Raw genomic sequence first — 23,955 nt, 5'->3', positions numbered from 1 at the left:
ATGTTACGAGTTGAATACTTTTATCAAGAGTACCTGTTTCCATTCATCTTTCTGTGCATCGTATGACTCAACGGTATTCAAATAAGAATGTCTGTCATATCCTCCAACCACAAAGAGTTTGTCTCCCAGGGCACACACGGCAACAGCATCCCGTGGAACACTCAGAGGCGCCACGCTTGACCATGAATCACGTTTGGGATCATACCCTAGGGGATTAGGAATACAATGTACAGGAGAAGTCCAATAGTGTTAAAATGAAAAATAATACGTTTTTATAACATGTATACGTATCTAATATAAAGGATTAAAATACCTTTTTTTACACCATAAAAAAAAGAAAAAAAATCCCATTTGAAATAGAAAAAGAAAAAAAAATACCTAAGAATAAACCTAACCAAAGAAGTAAAAGACCTATATTCAGAAAACTACATAACACTGAGGAAAGAAATCAAGGAAGACATAAACAAATGGAAACATACACCATGTTCATGAATTGGAAGAATTAATGTCATCAAAATGTCCATACTACCAAAAGCAATCTACACATTCAATGCAATACCTATTGAAGTAGCAATGGTTTATTTCACAGACATAGAACAAACATTTCAAAAATGTATATGGAACCATAAATGACCTGGCATAGCTGCTGCAATTTTGAAAAAGAAGAGTAAAGTAGGAGGGGTCACAATATCTGATTCTAAACTATACTACAAGGCCACTGTATTAAAAACAGCCTAGTACTGGCATAAAAACAGGCACGTGGACCAAAGGAACAGAACAGAGAGCCCAGAAATAAACCCAGGTCTCTATGGTCAATTAATATTTGACAAAGGAGGCAGCAACATGAAATGGAGTAAAAATAGCCTCTTCAACAAATGGTGTTGGGAGAACTGGACAGCTACATGCAAAAAAAAATGAAACTAGGGCACCAACTTACACTGTGAACAAAAATAAATTCAAGGTGGATAAAAGACTTAAATATACACTGTGACACCATTAAAGTCCTAGAGGAGAACATAGGTAGGGAAATCTCAGATATTTCATGCAGAAACTCTTTACAGACATGTCCCCTAGAGCAAGGGACATAAAGGAAAGGAAAAACAAATGGAACCTCATCAAAATTAAAAGCTTCTGCACAGCTAAGGAAAACAGTATCAAAATTAAAAGAGAACCAACTGTATGGGAAAACATATTTGCCAATGATACCTCAGACAAGGGTTTAATCTCCAAAATATATAAAGAACTTACACGACTGCACTCTAAGACGACAAGGGATCCAATTAAAAAGTGGGCAAAGGACTTGAACAGACACTTCTCCAAGGAGGACATACAGAAAATCCAAAGACACATGAAACGATGTTCAATATCACTAGCTATCAGAGAGATGCAAATTAAAACCACAATGAGATACCACTTCACACCAGACAGAATGGCCATCATAAACAAAGCAACAAACAACAAGTGTTGGAGAGGTTGTGGAGAAAAGGGGACCCTAGTGCACTGCTGGTGGGACTGCAGACTGGTACAACCACTATGGAAAGCAGTCTGGAACTTCCTCAGGAAAATAAAAATGGATCTGCCTTTTGACCCAGCAATTCCACTGCTGGGACTCTATCCTAAGAATACTAAAACACCAATTCAAAAGAACCTATGCACCCCAATGTTCATAGCAGCACAATTTTCAATGGCTAGATGCTGGAAGCAACCAAGATGCCCATCAGTAAATGAATGGATCAAAAAACTATGGTACATTTACACAATGGAATTCTATGCAGCAGAAAGAAAGAAGGAGCTCCTACCCTTTGCAACAGCGTGGATGGAGCTGGAAAACATTATGCTTAGCAAAACAAGCCAGGCAGTGAAAGACAAATACCATATGATCTCACCTTTAACAGGAACCTAAACAACAAAACAAAGAAACAAGCAAAATATAACCAAAGACACTGAAATAGAGGACAGGTTCACAGTGATGAGAGGGGAGAGAAGAGGGAATTTAAGGGGGTCAGTGGGAAGGGCTCACAGGAACAAACTTAAAGGGCACATGGTCATGAACTAGGGGGAGGGTGGTAATGGGAGGGAAGTGGGGAGGGTGGGAGGAGGGAAAGGATTGGGATTAAAAAGGAGAAAACTGCATTTGAACAAGGATTAAAATATAATAAAAAAAGTTTAAAAAAAAGAAAAAACAAATGGGATCTCATCAAAATAAAAACCTTCTGCACAGCTAAAGAAAACAGTATTAAAATAAAAAGAGAACCAACTGTATCTGAAAACATACTTGCCAATGATACCTCAGACAAGGGTTTAATCTCCAAAATATATAAAGAACTTACATGACTCCACTCTAAGAAGACAAGCAACCCAATTAAAAAATGGGCAAAGGGCTTGAACAGACACTTCTCCAAGGAGGACACACAGAGGATCCAGAAACACATGAAAAGATGTTCAATATCACCAGTTATCAGGGAGATGCAAATTAAAACCACAATGAGATACCACTTCACACCAGTCAGAATGGCCATCATAAACAAAGCAACAAACAACAAGTGTTGGAGAGGTGGTGGAGAAAAGGGACCCTAGTGCACTGTTGGTGGGATTGCAGACTGGTACAACTTCTATGGAAAACAGTATGGAATTTCCTCAGAAAACTAAAAATGGATCTGCCTTTTGACCCAGCAATTCCACTGCTGGGACTCTATCCTAAGAACCCTAAAACACCAATACGAAAGAACCTATGCACCCCGATGTTCATAGCAAAACAATTTACAATAGCTAAGTGTTGGAAGCAACCTAGATGCCCACCAGTAAATGAATGGATCAAAAAACTATGGGTCATTTAAACAGTGGAATTCTATGCAGCAGAAAGAAAGGAGCTCCTACCCTGTGCAACAGCTTGGATGGAGCTGGAAAGCATTATGCTAAGCGAAAAAAGCCATGCCGTGAAAGACAAATATCATATGATCTCACCTTTAACAGGAAGCTAAACAACAAAACAAAGAAACAAGCAAAATATAGTCAAAGACACTGAAATAGAGGACAGGCTGACAGTGACCAGAGGGGAGAGAAGAGGGAATTTCAGAGGAGAATGGGAAGGGTTACAGGAACAAATTTAAAGGACACATGGACAAAAACTAGGGGGAGGGTGGTAATTGGAGGGAAGTGGGAGGGATGGGTGGGTGGACTGGAATGGGAGTAAAAGGGAGAAAACTGTACTTGAACAATGATTAAAATATTTTTTTAAAAATGTGTATACTACCCAAACTACAAATTTAGTGCAAGCCCTATCAAAATTTCAAATGCGCTTTTCACAGAAATACAAAAGGCAATACTAAAATTCATACAGAACCACTCAAGACCTCCAATAGCCAAAGGGACCTTGAAAAAGAAGAATAGAGTGAAAGGAATCACACTGCCTGGTATCAAATTATGCCATAGAGCTATAATAATTAAAACAGCATGGTAATCGCAACAAAAGACATACAGGCCAATGGAACAGAATCAAAACTTCAGAAATAAACTCACAACTTCCATCCAAGATGGAGGGGTAGGTAGACACACTGTTGCTCCTCACACAATCAAAACAAGGACAACAATAAATTTAAAAATAAAAACAAAACAAAAAAAAACAGTACCAACAGAAAATCAAACTGTATGGAAGTCCAACAACCAAGGAGTTAAAGAGAAACATTCATCCAGACCTGTAGGATGGGGCGGATACAGGCAGCCTGGTGGAGCAGACTCACAGCAAGGCAGCAGCTTATGAACTGATGGTACCACATTTGTGTGCAGATAAAGTGAGAGGAAAAATGGGGGAGGGAGACAGACAAAGAAACCCAGGATTCCAGTACAGGGAAATAAAGCCTCAAAGCCTCTGCCTGAAAACACCTGTGGGTAGTGAAACAGAAGCTGGGGAAACTCTGAGCCTCACAGGTGAATTCACTGGAGAAACACCAAGGGTCCTAGAACATAAACAAAGCCACCCACCCAGGAATCAGCAACAGAAGAGCCCAATTTGATTGTGTGTAGCACAGGAAGTGACTGAAAACCAGCAGAGGGCAAAGCAAGTGGCACTGTTCCCTCTCAGACCCCTCCTGCAACACAGTGTCACAACACAGAGATGTGGGTTGCACCACCCCAGAAACACCTTAGTCTCCTCCTTTAATACCTTACAGGCCTGACCAGACAAATGAAATGGCCGAAATAAAAGAACAAATCAAAGATAAAAAAAAAAAAAAACACAACTAAGCAATGAAGAGATAACCAACCTATCAAATGTATAGCTCAAAACACTGGTCATCAGGATGCTCACAGAATTGGTTTAATATGGTTACAAAGTAGAGGAATAAATGAAGAGCATGAAGAGTGAAATAAAGGAAAATGTACCGGGAACCAACACTGATGGGAAGGAAACCAGGACTCAAATCAATGGTTTGGAGCACAAGGAAGAAAAAAACATTCAACCAGAAAAGAATGAAGAAAAAAGAATTCAAAAAAGGGGGACAGACTTAGGAACCTCCAGAACATCTTTAAATGTTCCAACATCTGAATCATAGAGATGCCAGAAGGAGAAGAAGAAGAGCAAGAAATTGAAAAGTTATTTGAACACATAATGAAGGAGAACTTCCCCAATCTGGCAAAGAAAATAGACTTCCAGGAAGTCCAGGAAGCTCACAGAGTCCCAAAGGAGAAACCCACTTATACACATCATAATTACCTTAGCCAAGATTAAAGATAATAAGAGAATCTTAAAAGCAGCAAGAGAAAAGGAGACAATCACCTACAAAGGATCCCATTAGACTATCAGCTGATTCTTGAAAGAAACTTTGCAGGCAAAAAGGGGCTGGAAAGAAGTATTCCAAGTCATGAAAGGCAAGGACCTACATGCAAGATTACTCTATCCAGCAAAGCTTTCATTTAGAATGGAAAGGCAGATAAAGTGCTTCTCAGATAAGATCAAGTTAAAAGAGTTCATCATCACCCAGCCCTTTTATATGAAATGTTAAAGGGATTTACCTAGGAAAAAGATCAAAACTATGAACAGTAAAGTGACAACAAACTCAAAACAATTAAGAACCAAACCTAAAAAAAAAAGAAAAAAAATAAGCAAATAACTAGTACAGGAACAGAATCACAGAAATGGAGATTACTTTGAGCTTTATCAGTGGGGGAGTAGAACGGGGGAGAGAGGGAAAAGGTACAGAGAATAAGTAGCATAAATAGTAGGTAGAACATAGACAGGGGAAAGTTAAAAACAGTATGGGAAATTTAGAAGCCAAAGAACTGATAGGTATGAACCATGAACATGAACTAAAGGATGGGAATACTGGTGGGAGGTGGTGTGCAGGGTGGAGGGAAATAAAGGGCATAAAATGAGACAACTGTAATAGCATAATCAATACAATATAATTTTAAAAGAAATAAACCCATGCACTAACTAACATATACTAAAGAAATCCAGTATTTAATGCACTCCTAAAATGTGCCATTTCCTTGTGCTTTCACCATTTACACTTAATGTAATGTAGGTTGTTTCAGGTTTCCCATTTTATTGTTTGCACCTGCATGTCACATTTGCTCTTTCCTCTTCAGGTTTCCTTTTACTGCTCTCTGTGTTTTGGGATGCTGTTTTTAGTTTTAATTTATCCACTGGATAAATTCTAATCCACCATTCTAATTTATCCACTGGAATTCTAACTGTAAGTCTCTGTACATTGCTTTATCATTGACAGTTGTAAGTATAATATACGACCTAATTTCACAGATTCTACACAAAGGAAGTAATATTTAACCTCTGCAAGGTCAATGCAGTAGCATCACAACTATGCAGTTCCCTTTATGCCCACTGCTTCATGCTGCTCTTGGAATCTGTAGTCCATCCACACATCACACACCCCAACAGATGATGTGCCCATTTCTGCTTTCAACAGCCATGCCTGTGGTTTAAAAGAGAAAATATGCTATTACATTTACACAAATATTTACTTAGACATGTTTGTTCTTCCTTAACTCTTGAATTTCCAATAATCTCTTTACCATTATCTCCTCTCTACCTCAAGAACTTCTCTCTTCTAATCAGGTCTTATGGTCTCTGTTCCTTCATTTCACTTCCTTTCCTGAAGAATATTTCCAGAAGAATTCCAGCTGAACTTCTCTCACCTCTCAGGACTTTAAACTCTTCTGGCTGTGATGGTTTCTGATGGGAAATCTGTAGTCAGTCCACCATGGTTCCTCCATGTGCGACGTGCCATTTCTGTCTGGGTGGATTAGATTTTCCTTGACTAGTTTGATGAGGTTCATGATGTGTGTGGGCTTGGTTTTCAAAGATTCATAGCTGAGTTCTATGGTAACTCAGCTATGAGTTACCATAGGTAACTCGCAGGTTTTGTATGGCCTTCATAACCCTGGCAGGTAAATGTATGGCCTTCAAAAAATTTATGACATAGTCAGCTATCTGTTTCTTCCAATATCATGTTTATTCATTGATATCGTTCTCATTTTGCTCCTAGTTCAGGAACATAAACCACCTCACTGTTCCCTGAGTCTGTCCCTTTTCATTTAAAAGCCAGGCTGCCCTCCACAGGGGCTCTTACCTGATGCTGGAGAGGGAGTTCCCAGTGGGAGAGGAAGAGCTCTGCTCAAGGGAGGAGGGGCCCTGAGGAGGCAGAACTGACCCAGAGGTTTGAAGGGGGGCCCTGAGTGTGAGGCTGGTGCTGACTGGTACAAAGAGGAAGTCAGTGAAGGGAACTGTTTGGGGAAAGAAAATCCAGGGTCCCATTAGGGCCACACTTTCTCCTGAGAAACAGTGACCAGTCCCCTCAGAACCTCCTCATGCTACCCTCTCACCTGAGGTGGTCCTTCCAGTGACAGCCCCACTGGACCCTCCAGGCACCAAGAAGAGGGTAGAACAGCCTTCCTTTCTTACCCTTCGACCTCCCAGCCAGTCATCCACTCCATCCCATTATGTCCCACTGAGCCCCTCTAAGCAATGTCCACAATCCATCACTAGACTCAATTGTCTTGTCATCACATCAGCCTCCTTCCTGCACCTCCAATGCAAGCCCCATGCCTTCCTCCACTTCACTCCTCTCTCCACCTCCTGTGGACTGTTCCTATAACCAAACAGCTCTGAGCTTGCCTGCTTCACCCCCTCCACCAGTTCTGACTCTCAGAACAGATCCAACTTACACCATCTGACATTCAAGGCTGTGAATGGTCAGGCTGGAGCTAAACTCACCAGCCCCAGCAAACATGATTCATCCTCCACAAACAAATCAGCACCATTAACCACATTCCCCTCCACCCCAAACCACACTCACAAACTGAACTATTTCAAAATCCTGTGCTTTCCTCTGCTGTTCCCTCAGCCACTTTCAACAGAACCACCTGCTTAGCAAGATCTAGACAGGACAGAGAGCCGTCCTGTCTCATCCCAGTCAACTGTAAGTGCTGTTTGCATTACAGGTTTTTGTGAACAACTTAAAGTACTGATGGACACTCAATCCATGGGCCAGGTGAACGTTGGAGGATTTTTAAAAATATATTTTATTGATTATGCTATTACAGTTGTCCCATTACCCCCCTTTCATTCCTCTCCACCCTGCACACCCTCTCCCACCCACATTTCCCCCTTTAGTTCATGTCCATGTGTCGTAAGTTCTTTGCCTTCTACATTTCCCATACTATTCTTGCCCTCTCCCCATCTATTTTCTACCTACCATCTATGCTACTTATTCTCCATACCTTCCCCCGCTCTCCCCCTTCCACTTCCCTATTGCTAATCTTCCATGTGATCTACATTTCTGTGGTTCTGTTCCTGTTCTAGTTGTTTGTTTAGTTTGTTTTTGTTTTTGTTTTAAGTGTGGTTGTTAATAATTGTGGGTTTGCTGTCATTTTACTATACATGTTTTTTACCTTCTTTTTCTTAGATAAGTCCCTTTAACATTTCATAAATTCAGGGCTTGATGATGAACTTCTTGATGATGAACTTGACCTTATCTGTGAAGCACTTTATCTGCCCTTCCATTCTAAATGAAAGCTTGGCTAGATAGAGCAATCTTGAATGTAGGTCCTTGCCTTTCATGACTTGGAATAGTTCTTTCCAGCCCCTTCTTGCCTGAAAGTTCTCTTTTGAGAAATCAGCTGACAGTCTGATGGGAACTCCTTCGTAGATTACTGTTTCCTTGTCTCCTGCTGCTTCTAGGATTCTCTCCTTCATTTTTACCTTGGCTAATGTAATTATGATGTGCCTTGGTGTGTTCCTGTTTGTGTCCAACTTCTTTGAAACTCTGTAAGCTTCCTGGACTTCCTGGAAGTCTATTTCCTTTGCCAGACTGGGGGAGTTCTCCTTTATTACTTGTTCAAATAAGTTTTCCACTTTCTGCTCTTCCCCTTCACCTTCCGGTACCCCTATAATTTAGATGTTGGAATGTTTAAAGATGTCTGGGAGGTTCCTAAGCCACTCCTCATATTTTGGATTCTTGTTTCTTCCTTCTTTTCTGTTTGGTTGTTTCTTTCTTCCTTCTGGTCCACTTCATTGATTTGAGTCCCAGTTTTCTTCCCATGACTATTGGTTTCCTGTGCATTTTCCATCATATCACTTAGTGTAGCCTTCATTTTTTCATGTAATTTGCTACCAATTCAACCAGTTCTGTGAGCATCCTGATCACCAGTGCATTGAACTGTTCATCTGATAGATTGGTTATCTCTTCATCATTTAGTTTTATTTGCTGTGGAGCTTTGATCTGTTCTTTCTTTTGGGCCATTTTTTTGTCTTGTCATGCCCATTATGTATGAGGGGCAGAGCCTTAAGGGTTCATGAGGGTGGGTCAACCCAGTTGCTGGGTTCTGGCGCTACATGTGGGGGTGGGGTCAAAGAGGGAACAAGGGCGCTTGCTCCAATCTCTGTCGGACTTCAGTCCCTTCCGCCACTTCCCCCAAGCAAACTGGGACTTTCTGGTCCTAATTCTCCTGGGGGGCGGGGTGGATGTTGGTGCACATTCTAGGACCCCATGAGTCTCTCTGACAAATGCTCCTGTGAACCTTGGAGTCTCTCCCTTTGCCTCAATCCCAACACCTGTTTTCAGTCAGTGACCAGAGGCTCTATTTCCCGGTGCTGAGACCCTGGGTAAGGCTCAGTACCTTGTTTCACAATCGCTGCTTTGCTGGGTCTGCTGGTTGCCACCCTAGGCCCAGGGTCTGCCAACCACCGCCTGCACTCCCAGGGTCCGCCCACTGTGGTCTTGCTACCTCTGGATGCCTTATATGCCTGGTCTTACCCCTCTTTGTGCCTCCACCGGTCTCAACCGGGCTTCCCAACTGTGCCTCTCCTACCAGTCCGGACGAACATGCTTATTTTAACTCCTTGGTTGTCTGACTTCCACACAGTTCAATTTTCTGTCAGTTCTGCTTGTTATTCTGTTGCTAAATTGTTGTTATCCCTGTCTTGGTTGTGCAAAGAGGCACAGTGTATTTACCTATGCCCCCATTTTGGCCAGAACCCTGAATATTGGAGTTTTATGACTGATAGAGTCATAAAAAGGCTCTATCATCACTAGAGCCCACTGGCATGACATTTTCATCTATGTGTAGCCTTTTTAAAATAAATCTGTTCACACCCACGTTGCTTAACATTTTTCCCACTGACTCCAAGATACAATCCAATCTATCTACATGGTGCTCCAGATCCTGTCTGCCCAGGACACAGCCTTCATCTGACTGCGGCCCCTTCTGAGAACAGCCCACGCTCTTTCTGGTTAAGGACACCCCTCAGCCCAAGGTCTGTGGACTAATCCCTGCTCATGCCTTGGGTCAGCCAATCCCTGGGAAGGATGCCCTCACAGCCAGGACACAGGTTGCATGATGTCCCCCTGTTATTGACCCTCACTGCCTTGTTCTTTCTCCCAACATGGACAGTCTCACAAGCCTGTAACTGATCTGTCCACTGTCTGTCTACAAAGATGCCTGTCTGTCCTCATTCCTCTGAGCCCTGTGAGTCCAGGGACAGAGTCCAGCAGCTTCAGCAGTGACTCTCCAGAGCCTGGCACCAGGACTGCACAGGGTGACTGCTCACCACATGCTGCCTAATGGTCTGGCCAGTGTGAAAGAGGAAGAGAAACAGCACTTACAGAGTCTCAGGAGAGGGAAGTGACTTATCCAAGGACACAAAGTTCAAGAAAAGGCAGAATCAGAATTGGAACACAAACTGGACTGCTCCTGAGTCCTGCCATGCATCCTCTACCCTCATGTTCTGGCACAGGTGTCACCCCTCTGGATTTGGGTGTAACATAAGGTGGATGCAAAGCCTGTGGGGTCTGCTGAGACTCATATTAGGCTGAAATCTCCAGAGATTACTGTCTCCTCTGGCCCATCTTTCAGGGAGGAGCTACTTCCTTTCCTGCCAGGCCACTGATGAGGTACCCATAACCTGCCACACAGAGCTGCAACCATATAACATACCAATCATTACTCTGTGTTACAGTGATTTTATACATTGTCTGAACACTGGTGACCATGGCAGGAAGCACCACGACCCCGACCCTCACTGTCCTTCTCTGTCTCGGTGAGCTTTGGGGAAAAGATGAGGGATGGAATCTCATTATTTCCCAGGTCCTGGTCACAACAGACTGTAGGATGAGAAGTCTCACTGGGGACAGGGCTTCTGGGTGGAGATGAGGAGGCTGAGCCCCACATCTGACCCCAGCTCTTAGGGCCCAGACCAGGCCAGGAGCTTCTTTGTGTGGGATGAAGGATAATCTCAAAGGGACTCTCCTCCAGGTCTGTGTTGGGGCCTCTGGGACCACATCCAGGCAGGTGAGTCCTCCCCCAGACTTCCTACATCAGCACAATGATGCCCCTGGACAGCTGGGGACCCACATTACATCTGGGCTGATGATGACCAGTGTGAGAGGGTTTTTGGAGTGAAGGTGGGCACACTGAAGGGAAAAGAATACCCCCTGACATTTTAGTTCTGATTGCTTTCCAGGAGTTCCCCCCAAACCCTCTATCTGGGCTGACCCAGGCCCCATTATCAGCAAGGGGATCCCTGTGACCATCTGGTGTCAGGGGTCTCTGCAGGTGGATGGCTACATTCTGTATAAAAACAGGGGCTTTGAGCCCTGGATGACAAGCATCCTAGAGACCTCCAACAACAAGACCGGGTTCTCCATTCAGTCCATGAGATCACAGAATGCAGGGCTGTACCAGTGTGCATACAGCACTGGGGATATGGTGTCTGAGAGGAGTGAGCCCCTGCTCCTGGTCGTGACAGGTAAGTACAAACCCGGGTATTCTTGTGACTGTGGGCTCCTCCTCAGAGGATGAAGGGAACAGAGTGTGGCTTAGAAGGACCTTACCCCTCACAGTTCACACCTGGGGAAGGTGGAGTGATGGCCCCCTTTAACTCAGACCTTCCTTCTCCCTAGGAATGTACAGAGCACCCTTCTTCTCAGCCCAGCCAGGCCCAGTGGTAAACTCAGGAGAGAATGTGTCCCTCTTATGCAGCTCACAGTCCACACTGGACACTGTCCACCTGCTGAAGGAGGAAGGGCCTGAGCCGGCCCAACAAAGGAAATTGGAGTGGAATTCCTATGCTAGGAGGTGGCAGGCTGTCTTCTCTGTGGGCCCCGTGGGCTCCACCCATGGGGGAACCTACAGATGCTATGGTTCCTCCAGCTCCAACCCCAATGTGTGGTCGCAGCCCAGTGTCCCTCTGCACCTAGAGGTCACAGGTAAGGTGGCCCACACTTGTCTTCACTTCTTACCTGTGCCTCCAAATATCTGATCTAACCCTGTGTCTAGTAAAGCCCTGGGGGTTGTGGGAATCAGTGACTCGGGTTTACTGGGGACAGAACCACAGGCAGGAGACTTAAGGAGGGACAAGTGAGAGCTTTCACTACAGCCTCAGTGTGGGGTGGGTGTGTGTGCCCTCTGGCTGACAAGGACCCTTCTCCCCAGGTGTGTACAGGGAACCCTCCCTCTCAGCCAAGCTGGGGCCCCTGATGCTGCCTGGAGACAATCTGACCCTCCAGTGTCACTCGGAGCCTGGCTTTGACAGATTTGCTCTGACCAAGGATGAGGGACTCAACCCCCACCCCCAGAGTCTCCATGGACAGCACAGTCCCAACTTCCCCCTGGGTCCTGTGAACCTCAACCACGGGGGCCAGTACAGGTGCTACAGTGGACACAACCTCTCCTATGTGTGGTCAACCCCCAGTACCCCCCTGGACATCCTGATTGCAGGTGAGGAGCCCTGCCCTACCCCCTGTCTTGACTGCCTGCTCAAGGCTCTGGCCCAGGGTCATCTTGGTGGTTATCAGTTCCATGTAAGGATCCTGGAGCACAGGCAGAGAGGACTGAGATTTAGGGGAGGGAGTGACAAAAGGGGAGTGAGGGGCATGGAGAAGAAAGATGCCCACTCGGAGGCACTGAGGGGAGCTGAGAGGGGTCACAGAATCCCTTTGGAAGTGGATGAACACTCTCCCTAAGCTCATGACCAAGGTTATGGGGGGAGAAGTGACCCTGTGCACATTACACTTCCCCTCTCCCCAGGAATGTACAGGAAACCCTCTCTATCAGCCCAGCCTGGGCCCTCAGGGCCATGGGGAGTGAACATGACCCTGCAGTGCCGATCTGAGGAAAGGGCTGACACCTTCCACCTGCACAGGGAGGGGTCCCTGGATCCTCCCCAGCAGCTTCATCTGAAGGACACAGCTGCTCCCTCTCAGGCCAACTTCACCATCAACCCTGTGACCTGGGGCCACAACAGGACCTACAGGTGCTACACCTCACACAGCTCCTCCCCCTTCCAGTTGTCACAGCCCAGTGACCCCCTGGAGCTCCTGGTCTCAGGTGAGGGACTCCTACCGCATGTCCATTGAGGGAGCAGACTCTGTTTCAGGACCACTCAGGGCTGGGATGGGAAGGAGGGTGAAACAGTGAGGTCATCAATAAGGGGAATCCCACCCCATAAAGAGATGGAGAAGATGGGGAGTCCCCTACCCTTTCCATGATTCTTCCCACCTGAGGGTCAATCCAGTTATGGTGTGTGCAGGGAGGAGACTGAAGTGTGTGAAGGGACAACATTTGGGGGACATCTGTTGGACTGTAGGAGACATGAAGAGACAGGCACACCCACAGCCTTCCCTGGTTCCTGTGTCATGCAACAGCTGGGGTCTGCAGACCTTCGTCCACATGGACAAACTTTATGTCTTTTGGGTAGCAGAGTCCCCTTAGCCTAGAGGAGACACACAGGCAGACTCCACCAGGCTTCTGCCATTTCTCACTTTATACTTCAACACATCAAATACGTCCAGAAGGCTTTGTTTCCTAAAGTCCTGGGGATAAAGTTGGAGACATAAGGAAGGGGCTTCATCTCTCATGTAACAAGGCAGTCACTGGGTCCCATGTGGTAATCAGGGAGGAAATACATGAAGGGGAAGATGCCCAGCTCAGATGGGGAGAAAAGAGCAGGAGCCACGCCTGCCTCTGTCTTGATGCTGATTGCAGGACCCTGATTTTCTGGTATCTGTGGAATCAGGCCCCCATGGGGATATAATGAAGGGGGACTCTCATTTATGGGTCAGGTGGAGTGGGGATCCACTGACTTTCTAAACTGAAGTGGAGATGGTTCACTCCACTGTGAAGTGAGTCCCAGTAACAAACTCCCACCTGTTCCTGGGATTTGGATCACCCATCTATCAAAGCAGAATCCAATCCAAAATTTGAAAAAGCTGTCAGTTTAGAACTTTGATGCCAGTGAATCCCTGTGGGAAAAAGAACATGAGTCCTCTCTGAGCTTGTCCTGTCTCCATGGGGGACCACTGTCATTACATGGGTGTGGGAGGAAGGCAGGATTTCTGCTGGTTCCATGATACCAGGTGGTCAGCTGGGTCAAGTTATCCTCCAAAACACCTCTCATCAGAACTCCTAGAAGTGCCCCTTCCCCCTCCCAGAGTTCCCTGTACTGCCTGTGATTTCATTTGTCACATCAACAGAGCCTGTCTGTCATCTCTATACAAATCTGTATTTTCATGCATGTGTTCATGTAAAGGTTATTTTTTCCTTTATCTTTTTACTACTTTCTTACCAATCTTCTAATTAGGTTACAAAGTGAACAAATACTTAGAAGATATGTTAATTTTGATAATTCTCAATACTAAAAATGCCTGTGTTGTACATAGTCAATATTCTATTGTTTAAAAAAGAAAACCTAATAGAAGGAAGGAATGAGACATGGAAATTATGTTCCCGAGTCAGAGACCGAAAGAGCTGGCTGAGGTGGAGCAATGAAAAGGTAGACCCAGCTGTCACTCCTTCACGTCCTGACATTCAGAAGAAATTGAAGTCCCCTGTGGTCATCTTGGCTTTCCAAAGCAATGCAAGACTAGACACCAAAGATCCTTATCTTGGGAATTCAGTTGGGTACTACTAGTGTGAGAGACCCATTAAACATTTCAAAGAGATAATCTAAGCCATCCTAGGCATGTTCTCTCGTATCCTATTGGTTTTCTTTTCCTCTGGAGCAGCTGATCCTCTGGGATGATGGGAAAACAATTCAGATTCCAAGAGCAGAGAGTAGGTGAAATTCTCTATTATGGGGCTTTGCTCAGAACATCAAAACAGGTCCATGAGATACAGGTGTCCTGGTGGACACGCATGGGGAGTGAGGTGATCTGAGTCTGTCCTGATTTCTGTGACCTCTTTACCCACAATTCCTAGCTGATCAACCCCAGGACTACACAGTGGTGAACCTCATCCGATTGGGTGTATCTGGCTTGATCCTTGTGGTCCTCGGGGTGCTGCTGTTTGAAGCTTGGCACAGTTGGAGAAGACTCCACAATGCAGCCAGCAGCTGAACACAGGGGACAACAAACCCACCAGTCAGCAAGGTGGAGACTGGAGAAGAGTCGGATGACCCAAAGAAGCTCTGGAGGAAACTGTGGGCGCCCCTGGGAAAGAGTCTGCTGAGAATGTGGAGGTTGTGGGCGTGGTTCCTGTGCAGGGAGAGGTGGGGCTGCTGCTGCAGAGGCTTCTCCACAGTTAGGCTGTGGGTGTCTCACCTCACTGCACTGCTTACCTTACTTGACTGGCCCCTCTGTTGTCAACCCTGTGACCTGGGGCTCAGCCCACATCACAAGTTCAGATCCACACCTGGGCTCACCCTCCATCTCTGGTCCACTTTTATGTGAAACATTTTTCTCACTTTCATTCTCCACATTCACTGACTGTGCTTGTCTTTGATCCTCAGAAAAGATCCCTTCAACCACTCCTCTATGTATCAGCGAATGTACTTGGTGCTGGTTCCTCCAGAAATGCCATGAGTCTGAAAGAGCAACTGGTGTTTGAAATCATGCTCAGATGGTGTGTTTGTAAGGCAGCAGCAAGAAAACAGTTTTTCCCCCCAAAGACCTGATTTATCACTTTTGCCTAATTCCCAGGTGTAAATACTCCTTGAAAGTTGTGAGAGCGTCCCACCACTCTCTCTCTGGTGTCCCCATCTTCCTCATTCCCAATCAGCCTCCCTGAGTCCCAACTGTGCACCTTTTTGGATGGTCCACAGTGGTTACCTGCTTCAATTACATCCCCCAGAGGTGCTCAGGGCTGTCTCAGCAGTCACAGGGTTCACTGCGGCTACCCGGGCCCAGAGCAAGCGCCTGCCAAGGGTCTGCTTGTGCCCAGGCTGCCTGTCCAGGGCCCGAAGCCAGGGCTGCGCCACCACTCCTGGCCTCAACTACCTGGCCGACCTGCCTAGGTGGCCTTGAAGTCTCGGATGTGCTGCGCTGTGCTGTACTCCTGGTCCCCATCCCCCTAGACCCAGTCTTCTTGAACCTGGTCCCAGTCCTATGCCTGCATTGCCAAAGCCACCACCACCAAGAGCCACTGCTGTCCCTTCCCAGGATGACTCACCCTGCAAACATCCCTACCTCCCTCCCCATGCAAAGGCACACAGGTGAGCGCCCCTTGCCTGCCTTATCTCTGACTCAGACTACAAGTTAGAGCGCTGCCAGGAGGTGTGGGCCACCAGCAGATGCACAGGGGGCAGAACCCCCCCCCCAGTCCCCCACCCCTGCCCTGGGTGCTCCAAGTGCTTCACCAGCATCCACACCCTGGTCCAGGCTCCCTCTCTGCCTCCCCAGCTTCCACCTTAATTGATCAGAGCCTGGGATCCACAGCACCTCCAACAGATCAAGAAAAAACCACAGGCCCATGTTCTTGTTGAATATAGGGACAACATTTCTCAACGAATGTTAGCATGACTAATTCAGGAGCACATCAAAAGTTCTGTTCCCCATGATCAAATAGGATTTAACACAGAGTCCAGAAAATTGTCAAGAAGGTTTCAACTTGTGCAAATCTATAGAAGTTTTATTTATTATTTCTTAGAGAGGGGAAGGGATGGAGAGAGGGATGGAAGCATCCATGTGCCAGACAAACACAGATTTGTTGCCATCTGCCTGGGCCCTGGCCTGAGACCCAGCTGTGTGCCCTGACCAAGAATGGAGCAGGGGACCCTTTGGTTCACAGGCTGGTGCTCACCTCACTGAGCCACACCAGCCAGGGCTGACACCTATGTAACTGTATGAACTCATATCACTGCAATAAATTTCATTGTAAAAGACTAGTTTGGAAGAAATAAATCCAAAACCATCATGAAAAACACTTCCTGGTCCCACCAAGGACTGCTCTGTGTGTCAGATGATGGACCTGGTGTGTCCATCCAGAAACTCCACAATTATGTGAAGTGAGACTCAGGCTGTGTTTGTAAACCAGCTCCCAGAAAACACCGTTTTTTTCATGAGCCCTGATTTGTGGCATTTGTCTAATTCCTGGGTGTAAATGCTCCTTTCTTTTTTCCTTTCTTTTTTTTTTTTGCAGTTATTCAATTTTTATTTTTAAAATATTTTAAAATTATGATTGCATTACAGTTCTCCCAACTTCCTCCCATTGCTCTCTTCAGCCCATTTCACCCGCCTCGCCTCCACTCCAACAGTCAATTCCCCCCCTGTTGTCAGTGTCCGTGGGTCATTCCTACACTTTCTTTTCTAGTGCCTTCCTCCTCTTTCTTCTTGAGGGCGGGAGAGTCGCCCACCACTGTCTCCCTCATCCCCTTGTCTTTCTCCAGATTCATCACCCCACTGAGTCCTAAGCCCGCACATTTTCAGGACCACATGCTTGAGGACCTGTGTGGATTATTTCACCCCCAGTTGTGCAGGGACGGCCGCCTGGACGTACAGTTCCCTGGGGCCAGCCAGGTCCAAAGCGCAGGTCCCACTGCAGGCTTGGGTGTGCGCAGGGCGCCGCGCAGCCCTGTCTGGCCCCCAGGATCCTGACTGACCTGGATGGTGGACCCCGAAGTCCTACAGAGGCGCTTCGCCACCCTTCCCAAACCCATCCCTCTGGTCCCTGTCCTCCCAATCCTGGGCTGGGTCCTAAGCCTGCACCACCCCCGCCAAGAGCCACTGCACTGCTTTCCAGGGCTGCACCACAGCTCCTTCAGGTCCGGGCACCTCAAATCACCTGTGCTTGCGACAAGCCTCTTGAAGTTCGCGTGCGGGAGGAGCTGGTTGCCACTGGATGCACACGGGACAGAAGTCCTTTCCCTGCACTCTCTGCTCCAAGGGCTTCACCAGCAGCAACTACCTGTCCAAGCTCGTATGCCTCCACCCTGCTTCCACCTTAACTGCTCAGGAGCCTGGGACATGCAATTTATTGCCTGGAAGCCTGGCCAGAGAGCCACGCAAAGGCCAGCCCTCAACCCAGCATGTGCTGGCTTGCTGGGGCAGGTGCAGTCCACCCAGTCCTCACCCCGCCCAGAGCAACAACACCCTTGTTTATCAAGGCTCCATTCTAGTGACCCCTGAGGACCCTAACATTCCTCTGATCCCCTCAAGAGCACAAGGAGAAGGCCTGAGCCTGCACAGGGGGCTGCTGGACCTTGGAGTTGGCATGGAGGGTAGGTGCCCCTGTCTGTAAAAGTCGTGGCCTATTTTAAAAAAAATAACATTAAGAAAAAAAGTTTTTTTCCAACTGGCCAGATACACTGAAAGGTGAGGACCAGACCTACAACCTGAGAATCCTGCCACAAGAGGGAGCCAGAAGCACGAAGCTGCTCCATCCACACAAGGTCCCAGAAGCCCCAGAACACACAGGCATGACCAACAGAAAAGATCCCTCATCTGAGGGCAGCTGGTCAAGTTGAAGGAGGTGACTGTGATGTGAGATGCAAAAAGAGAACATAACACTCCAAAGATCAGGAAGAATCAAAATCTCTACCACCACCAATGATCATAACATCCCAGTACTGAACTCAAAGTCATGGAGAACAGCAGTTTACCCAACACGTAATTCAACAGACACTCCATGACTACAAGACAAAAACAGATAGACAATTCAATAAAGTCAGGAAAACATTATATGGACCAAACATCATTTTCAACAAAAAGACAGAAATCATCAAATAAAACTCATAAATTTCACGGTGGAAAATTACATGAATGAAATGCACAATGGTACAGAGAGCATCAACCAAAGAACAGAGCAAGAAAAATACAAGAGGCCAATATTCTTGTTGAAAATAGATGCAAATATTTCAATGAATATTATCATGAGGAATTCAAGAGCACATTAAAACTTTTGTACACTGTGATCAAATGGGATTTAACACAGGGTCCTAATAATTGTGAAAAATCCCTTAACATGTGAAAAATCAATGAGTTGTCACCACAACAATAAAGTAAATGACATATAACGTATGCTCATTTCAATAGATGCAGAGAAGACATTAGACAAAGTATACCACTCATCCAAAACAAACATTTCATAATAAACACTGTAAACAAATTGGGGATGGAATGAACACAGCTCAGCAAAACAAAGGTCATGTGTGAAAGCCCACAGTTAACATCAGACTCAACAGTGAAAAGCTGAGAGTTTGTCCCTGAGATCAGTGACAGGACAAGGAAGCCCACTCTCCCCACTCCTGCGCAACTCACACTAACCATCCTAGGCAGAGCCCTCAGACAAGAAAAACAAACAAAGGGATCCAAATTGGAGAGAAAGAAATAAAACTGTGTGTGGGCAATACAATCTTTTATATAAAAATCCCTAAAAACTCCACAAAAAAATGGTAAAAACTTAAAAACAAACTCAGAAAAGTGGCAGCATTCAAAATGACCATTCAGGAATCAGTGGTATTTTTATATGCAAAATATAAAAAATCAGGAAAGGAAATAAAGATTTAATCCCATTTACAATAACATCAAACACAACAGATGATCAGTAAGGAGGTGAAAGATCTGGACATTGGAGCCTCTAGAACTTTGGTAAAAGAAATTGAAAAGACACAAATAAGTGGAAATATATCCACATTTACAATTAGGGACAATTCACTAAAATGAGTATAATGCCCAATCTACAAATTCAATGCAAGCCTTTTTGAAATTTCAAATGCATTTTTCACAGAAATAGAAAAGACAATAATAAAATTCATACAAAAGCACTAGAGACCCCCAATAGCCAAAGCAATCTTGAAAAAGAAGAGCTGAAGGGGTCACACAGCATGATACCATACTGTGCTACACAGCTGCAATAATTAAAAGAGCATAATAATTGCAAACAAAAAAATAAACCAAAGACATACAGACCAATGCAAAAGAATCAAAATTCCTGAAATAAACCTGAGACTTCCAGCCAAATTGGAGGCATAGGTAGACACAATGTGCCTCTTTACACAACCAAAAGAAGGACAACAAATTTAAAAAGAAAACAAAAAAAAATCGACCAGAACTGACAGAAAATCAAACTGTATGGAAGTCCAAAAACAAAGGAGTTAAGAACAAACATTCATCCAGACCAATAGAAGATGAGCAGTCACGGGGAGAGGACTCACCACAAGGCGGTAGCTGGTGGACCCCTGAAGCAGGGGCTTCTGGCTGGGCAGTCCCATATTTGTATGCAGATAAATGGGGAGGCTCACCTGGGCATTGAGACAGGCCACACAACCCAGGGCTCCAGTATGAGGAAATAAAGTCTCAAAGCTTCAGACTGAAAACATCTGTGGGGGGCGAGAGAGCAGCAGGAGAAACTGCCAGCCTCACAGGAGATTTGATAGGAGAGACCCACAAGGTCCTAGAACATACACAAACCCACCCACCCAGGATTCAGCAACAGAAGGGCCCAATTTGATTGTGGGAAGCAGGGAAGGTGACTGAAAACCGGCAGAGAGCAGAACAAGTGGCACTGTTCCCTCTCAGACCTCTTCCCCACATACAACATCACAATGCAAACACATGGGTGGCCCTGCCTTGCTGAACACCTAAGGCTCTGCCTCTTACTACAGAACAGGCACTACAAGACAAAAAAAAAAAGCCCAAATGAAAGAAAACATCAAAGCTCCAGAAGAAATACAACTAAGTGATGAATAGATAACAAACCCATCAGATGCACAGCTCAAAACACTGGTCATCAGGACACTCAGAACTGGTTGAATGTGGTCATAAATTAAAGGAATAAATGAGGGCTATAAAAAGTGAAATAAAGGAAAATTTATAGGGAACCAAGAGTGACAACAAGGAAACTAGAACTCAATTCAATGATTTGGAGCAGAAGGAAAAAAGAAACATTCAACCACAACAGAATAAAGAAACAAGAATTCAAAAAAAAAAATGAGGAGAGCCTTAGGTACCTCCAGGACTTCTTTAAACATTCCAACATCCAAACCATAGGAGTGCCAGAAGGAAAAGAGGAAGTGCAAGAAATTGAAAACTTCTTTGAACAAATAATGAAGGAGAGCTTCCCCAGTCTGGCAAAGGAAATAGACTTCCAGGAAGTCCAGGAAGCCCAGAGAGTCCCAAAGAAGTTGGACCCAAGGAGGAAATACCAAGGCACATCATAATTACCTTAGCCAAGATTAAAGATAAGGACACAATCTTCAAAGCAGCAAGAGAAAGCGAGACTGTTACCTACAAAGGAGTTTCCATTAGACTATCAGCTGATTTCTCAAAAGAGGCCTTGCAGCTAAGAAGGGGCTGGAAAGAAGTATCCCAAGTCATGAAAGGCAAGGAAGCACGTGCAAGATGACTCTATCCAGCAAAGCTATCATTTAGAATGGAAGGACAGATAAAGTGCTTCCCAGATAAGGTCAAGTTAAAGGAGTTCCTCATCACCCAGACCTTACTATATGAAATGTTAAAGGGACTTATCCAAGAAAATGACAGAATGACAGAAATGGAGATTACATGGAGGGTTATCAGCAGGGGACTGGGAGGGGGAAAGAGGGAAAAAAGTTACAGAGAATAAGTAGCATAGATGGTAGGTAGAAAACAGGGGGAGGTTAAGAATAGTGTGGGAAATGTAGAAGCCAAAGAACTTACATGTACAAACCATGGACATGAACTGAAGGGGGAGAATGTGGGTGAAGGGGTGTGCAGGGCAGAAGGGAATAAACAGGGGAAAATGGGACAACTGTAATAGCATAGTCAATAAAATATATTTAACCAAAAAGAAATAAACCCATGCATTAACTAATACATGCTAGAGTAAAGGAACCCAGTATTTTAATCCAGTCCTAAGATCTGCCATTTCCTTGTGCTTTCACCATTTACATTTAATACAATTGTAAACAAGGTCGTTTTAGGTTTCCCATTTCATTGTTTATTCCTGTATATCACATGTTTTCTCTTCAGGTTTCCTATTACTGCTCTCTGTGTTTTGGGTGGTTTTTTAGCACCCATTCTATTTTATCTCTGGGAACTCTAACTATGAGTCTTTCTACATTGCTTTTTCATGACTGTTGTAAGCATTGTAATATACAACCTAATTGTACAGATTCTACACAGAGGAGGTAATACTTAACCTCTGCAAGGTCAATGCAGAAGCCTCACAACTGTGTGGTTCCCTTTACACCCACTGCCTTGTGCTGCCCTTAGAATCTATAGTCCATCCACACATTACACACCCCACCAGATTATGTGCCCATTTCTGCTTTCAACAGCCATATATTTCTTTTAAATTAAAAGGAAAAAACATGCTATTACATTTACATAAATATTTTCTTAGACATGTTTGTTCTTCTTTAACTCTTGAATTTCCAAGGATCCCTTTAGAATTACCTCCTGTCTGCCTCAAGAACTTATCTCTTCTAATCAGGTCTTATGGTCACTGTTCCTTTATTTCACTTCCTTTCCTGCAGAATATTTCCAGAAGAATTCCAGCTGAACTTCTCTCACCTCTCAGGACTTTAAACTCTTCTAACAGTGATGGTTTCTGATGGGAAATCTGTAGTCAATCCATCATGTTTCCTCCATGTGTGATATGCCATTTCTGTCTGGGTAGATTCGATTTTCCTTGACTAGTTTGATAAGGTTCATGATGTGTGTGGGCTTGCTTTTCAATGATTCACAGCTGAGTTTCTTTGGCAGGTAAAGTTATGGCTTTCATGAAATTCATGACATGATCCGCTATCTCTTTCTCTCAGTATGGTGTTTCTGCATTGATATCGTTCTCATTTTGCTCCTAGTTCAGGAACATAAACAGCCTCACAGAACCCTGAGTCTGTCTCTTTTCATTTAGAAGCCTGGCTGCCCTCCACAGGGGCTCTTACCTGATGCTGGAGAGGGAGTTCCCAGTGTGAGGGGAAGAGCTCTGGTCAGGGGAAGAGGGGCCCTGGGGAGGCAGAACTGACCCAGAGGTTTGAAGGGGGGCCCTGAGTGTGAGGCTGGTGCTCACTGATCCAAACAGGAAGTCAGTGAAGGGAACTGCTTGGGGAAAGAAAATCCAGGGTCCCAGCAGGGCCAGACTTTCTTCTGAGAAACGGTGACCAGTGTCCTCAGAACCTCCTCATGCTGCCCTCTCCTCTGGGGTTGCCCTAATGTTGACAGCCCCACTGGACCCTCCAGGCACCAAGAACAGGGTGGAACAGCCTTCCTTTCCCACTCTCACACTTCCCAGTTGGTCATCCACTCCACTCCATTATGCCCCACAGAGCCCCTCTGAACAATGTCCCCAATCCATCACAGGACTCAATTGTCTTGTGTCACATCAGCCTCCTTCCTGCACCTCCAATTCAGGCCCCACACCTTGCTCAAGTTTGCTCTTCTCTCCACCTCCTGAGCACTCTTCCTGTAAAGACCTGGTCTGAGCCTGCCTGCTCCCCTCCTCCAGCAGTCCCCCTCCTCAGAACAGATCCACCTCCCACCATCTGACATTCAAGGCTGTCAGTTGTCTGGCTGAAGCTAAACTCAGCAGTCCCAGGAAACACAACTCACCCTCCAAAACCAAAACTACCAGTTAACCACATTCCCTTCCACCCCAAACCACACACAGAAACTGAACTATTTCAAAATCCTGTGTTTTCCTCTGCTGTTCCCTCAGCCACTCTCAACTGAGCCACCTGCTTACCAAGATCAAGACAGGACAGAGAGCTATCCTGTCTCATCCCAGTCAACTATAAGTGCAGTTGGCTTGTAGGTTTGTGTGAATGACTTAATATTACTTATCAACATGCCATCCATGGGCCAGGTGAATGTTGGAGTTTTATGACTGATGGAGTTCATCATCAACAGAGCCTGCTGCCATGGCATTTTCATATATGTGTAGCCTTTTTAAAATAAATCTGTTCACACCCACTGTTGCTTAAAATTTTTCCCACTGACTCCAAGATAAAATCCAAAGTATCTGCACGGTGCTCCAGATCCTGTGTGACCAGGACACAGCATTCACCTGACTGAGGCCCCTTCTGAGAACAGCCCAGATCTTTCTGGTCAAGGGCATCCCCCTGCCCATGGCCTCTGGACTGATCCTTGCTAATGCCTTCAGGCAGCTCAACCCTGGGAAGGATGCCCTCACAGACAGGAAACAGATTGTATGATGTCCCCCTGTTATTTAACCTCACTGCCTTGTTCTTTCTCCCAACATGGACAGTCTTACCAGACTGTAACTGATCTGTCTGCTGTCTACATATCT

At 45.4% G+C, this 23,955-nt stretch overlaps 1 protein-coding gene and 1 pseudogene across 1 annotated transcript; both read left to right on the top strand.

The window, feature by feature from the left end:
* Positions 1–23,955, top strand: part of LOC114510670 — a 63,383-nt pseudogene that overhangs the window by 23,244 nt on the left and 16,184 nt on the right.
* Positions 10,440–15,052, top strand: LOC118497608 (leukocyte immunoglobulin-like receptor subfamily A member 6). Its single transcript, XM_036012668.1, has 7 exons — positions 10,440–10,555; positions 10,771–10,806; positions 10,979–11,263; positions 11,418–11,723; positions 11,950–12,234; positions 12,544–12,843; positions 14,728–15,052. The coding sequence occupies exons 1-7, from the start codon at positions 10,507–10,509 to the stop codon at positions 14,847–14,849; spliced, it is 1,383 nt and encodes a 460-aa protein (XP_035868561.1). The 5' UTR covers positions 10,440–10,506; the 3' UTR covers positions 14,850–15,052.

The sequence above is a fragment of the Phyllostomus discolor genome, chromosome 12 (genome assembly GCF_004126475.2).
Source record: "Phyllostomus discolor isolate MPI-MPIP mPhyDis1 chromosome 12, mPhyDis1.pri.v3, whole genome shotgun sequence".
In the NCBI taxonomy this organism is placed as follows: domain Eukaryota; kingdom Metazoa; phylum Chordata; class Mammalia; order Chiroptera; family Phyllostomidae; genus Phyllostomus; species Phyllostomus discolor.
Note: the sequence above shows the minus strand (reverse complement) of the source record. Positions and strands in the feature narration are given on the sequence as shown.

Excerpts from the sequence above, each read along its gene's own strand:
- LOC118497608 (XM_036012668.1), top strand. The coding sequence starts at position 10,507 with ATGGCAGGAAGCACCACGACCCCGACCCTCACTGTCCTTCTCTGTCTC. Across the intron at positions 10,556-10,770 it reads CACTGTCCTTCTCTGTCTCG|GTCTGTGTTGGGGCCTCTGG; the intron begins GTGAGCTTTGGG and ends ACTCTCCTCCAG. Across the intron at positions 12,235-12,543 it reads CCTGGACATCCTGATTGCAG|GAATGTACAGGAAACCCTCT; the intron begins GTGAGGAGCCCT and ends CCCTCTCCCCAG.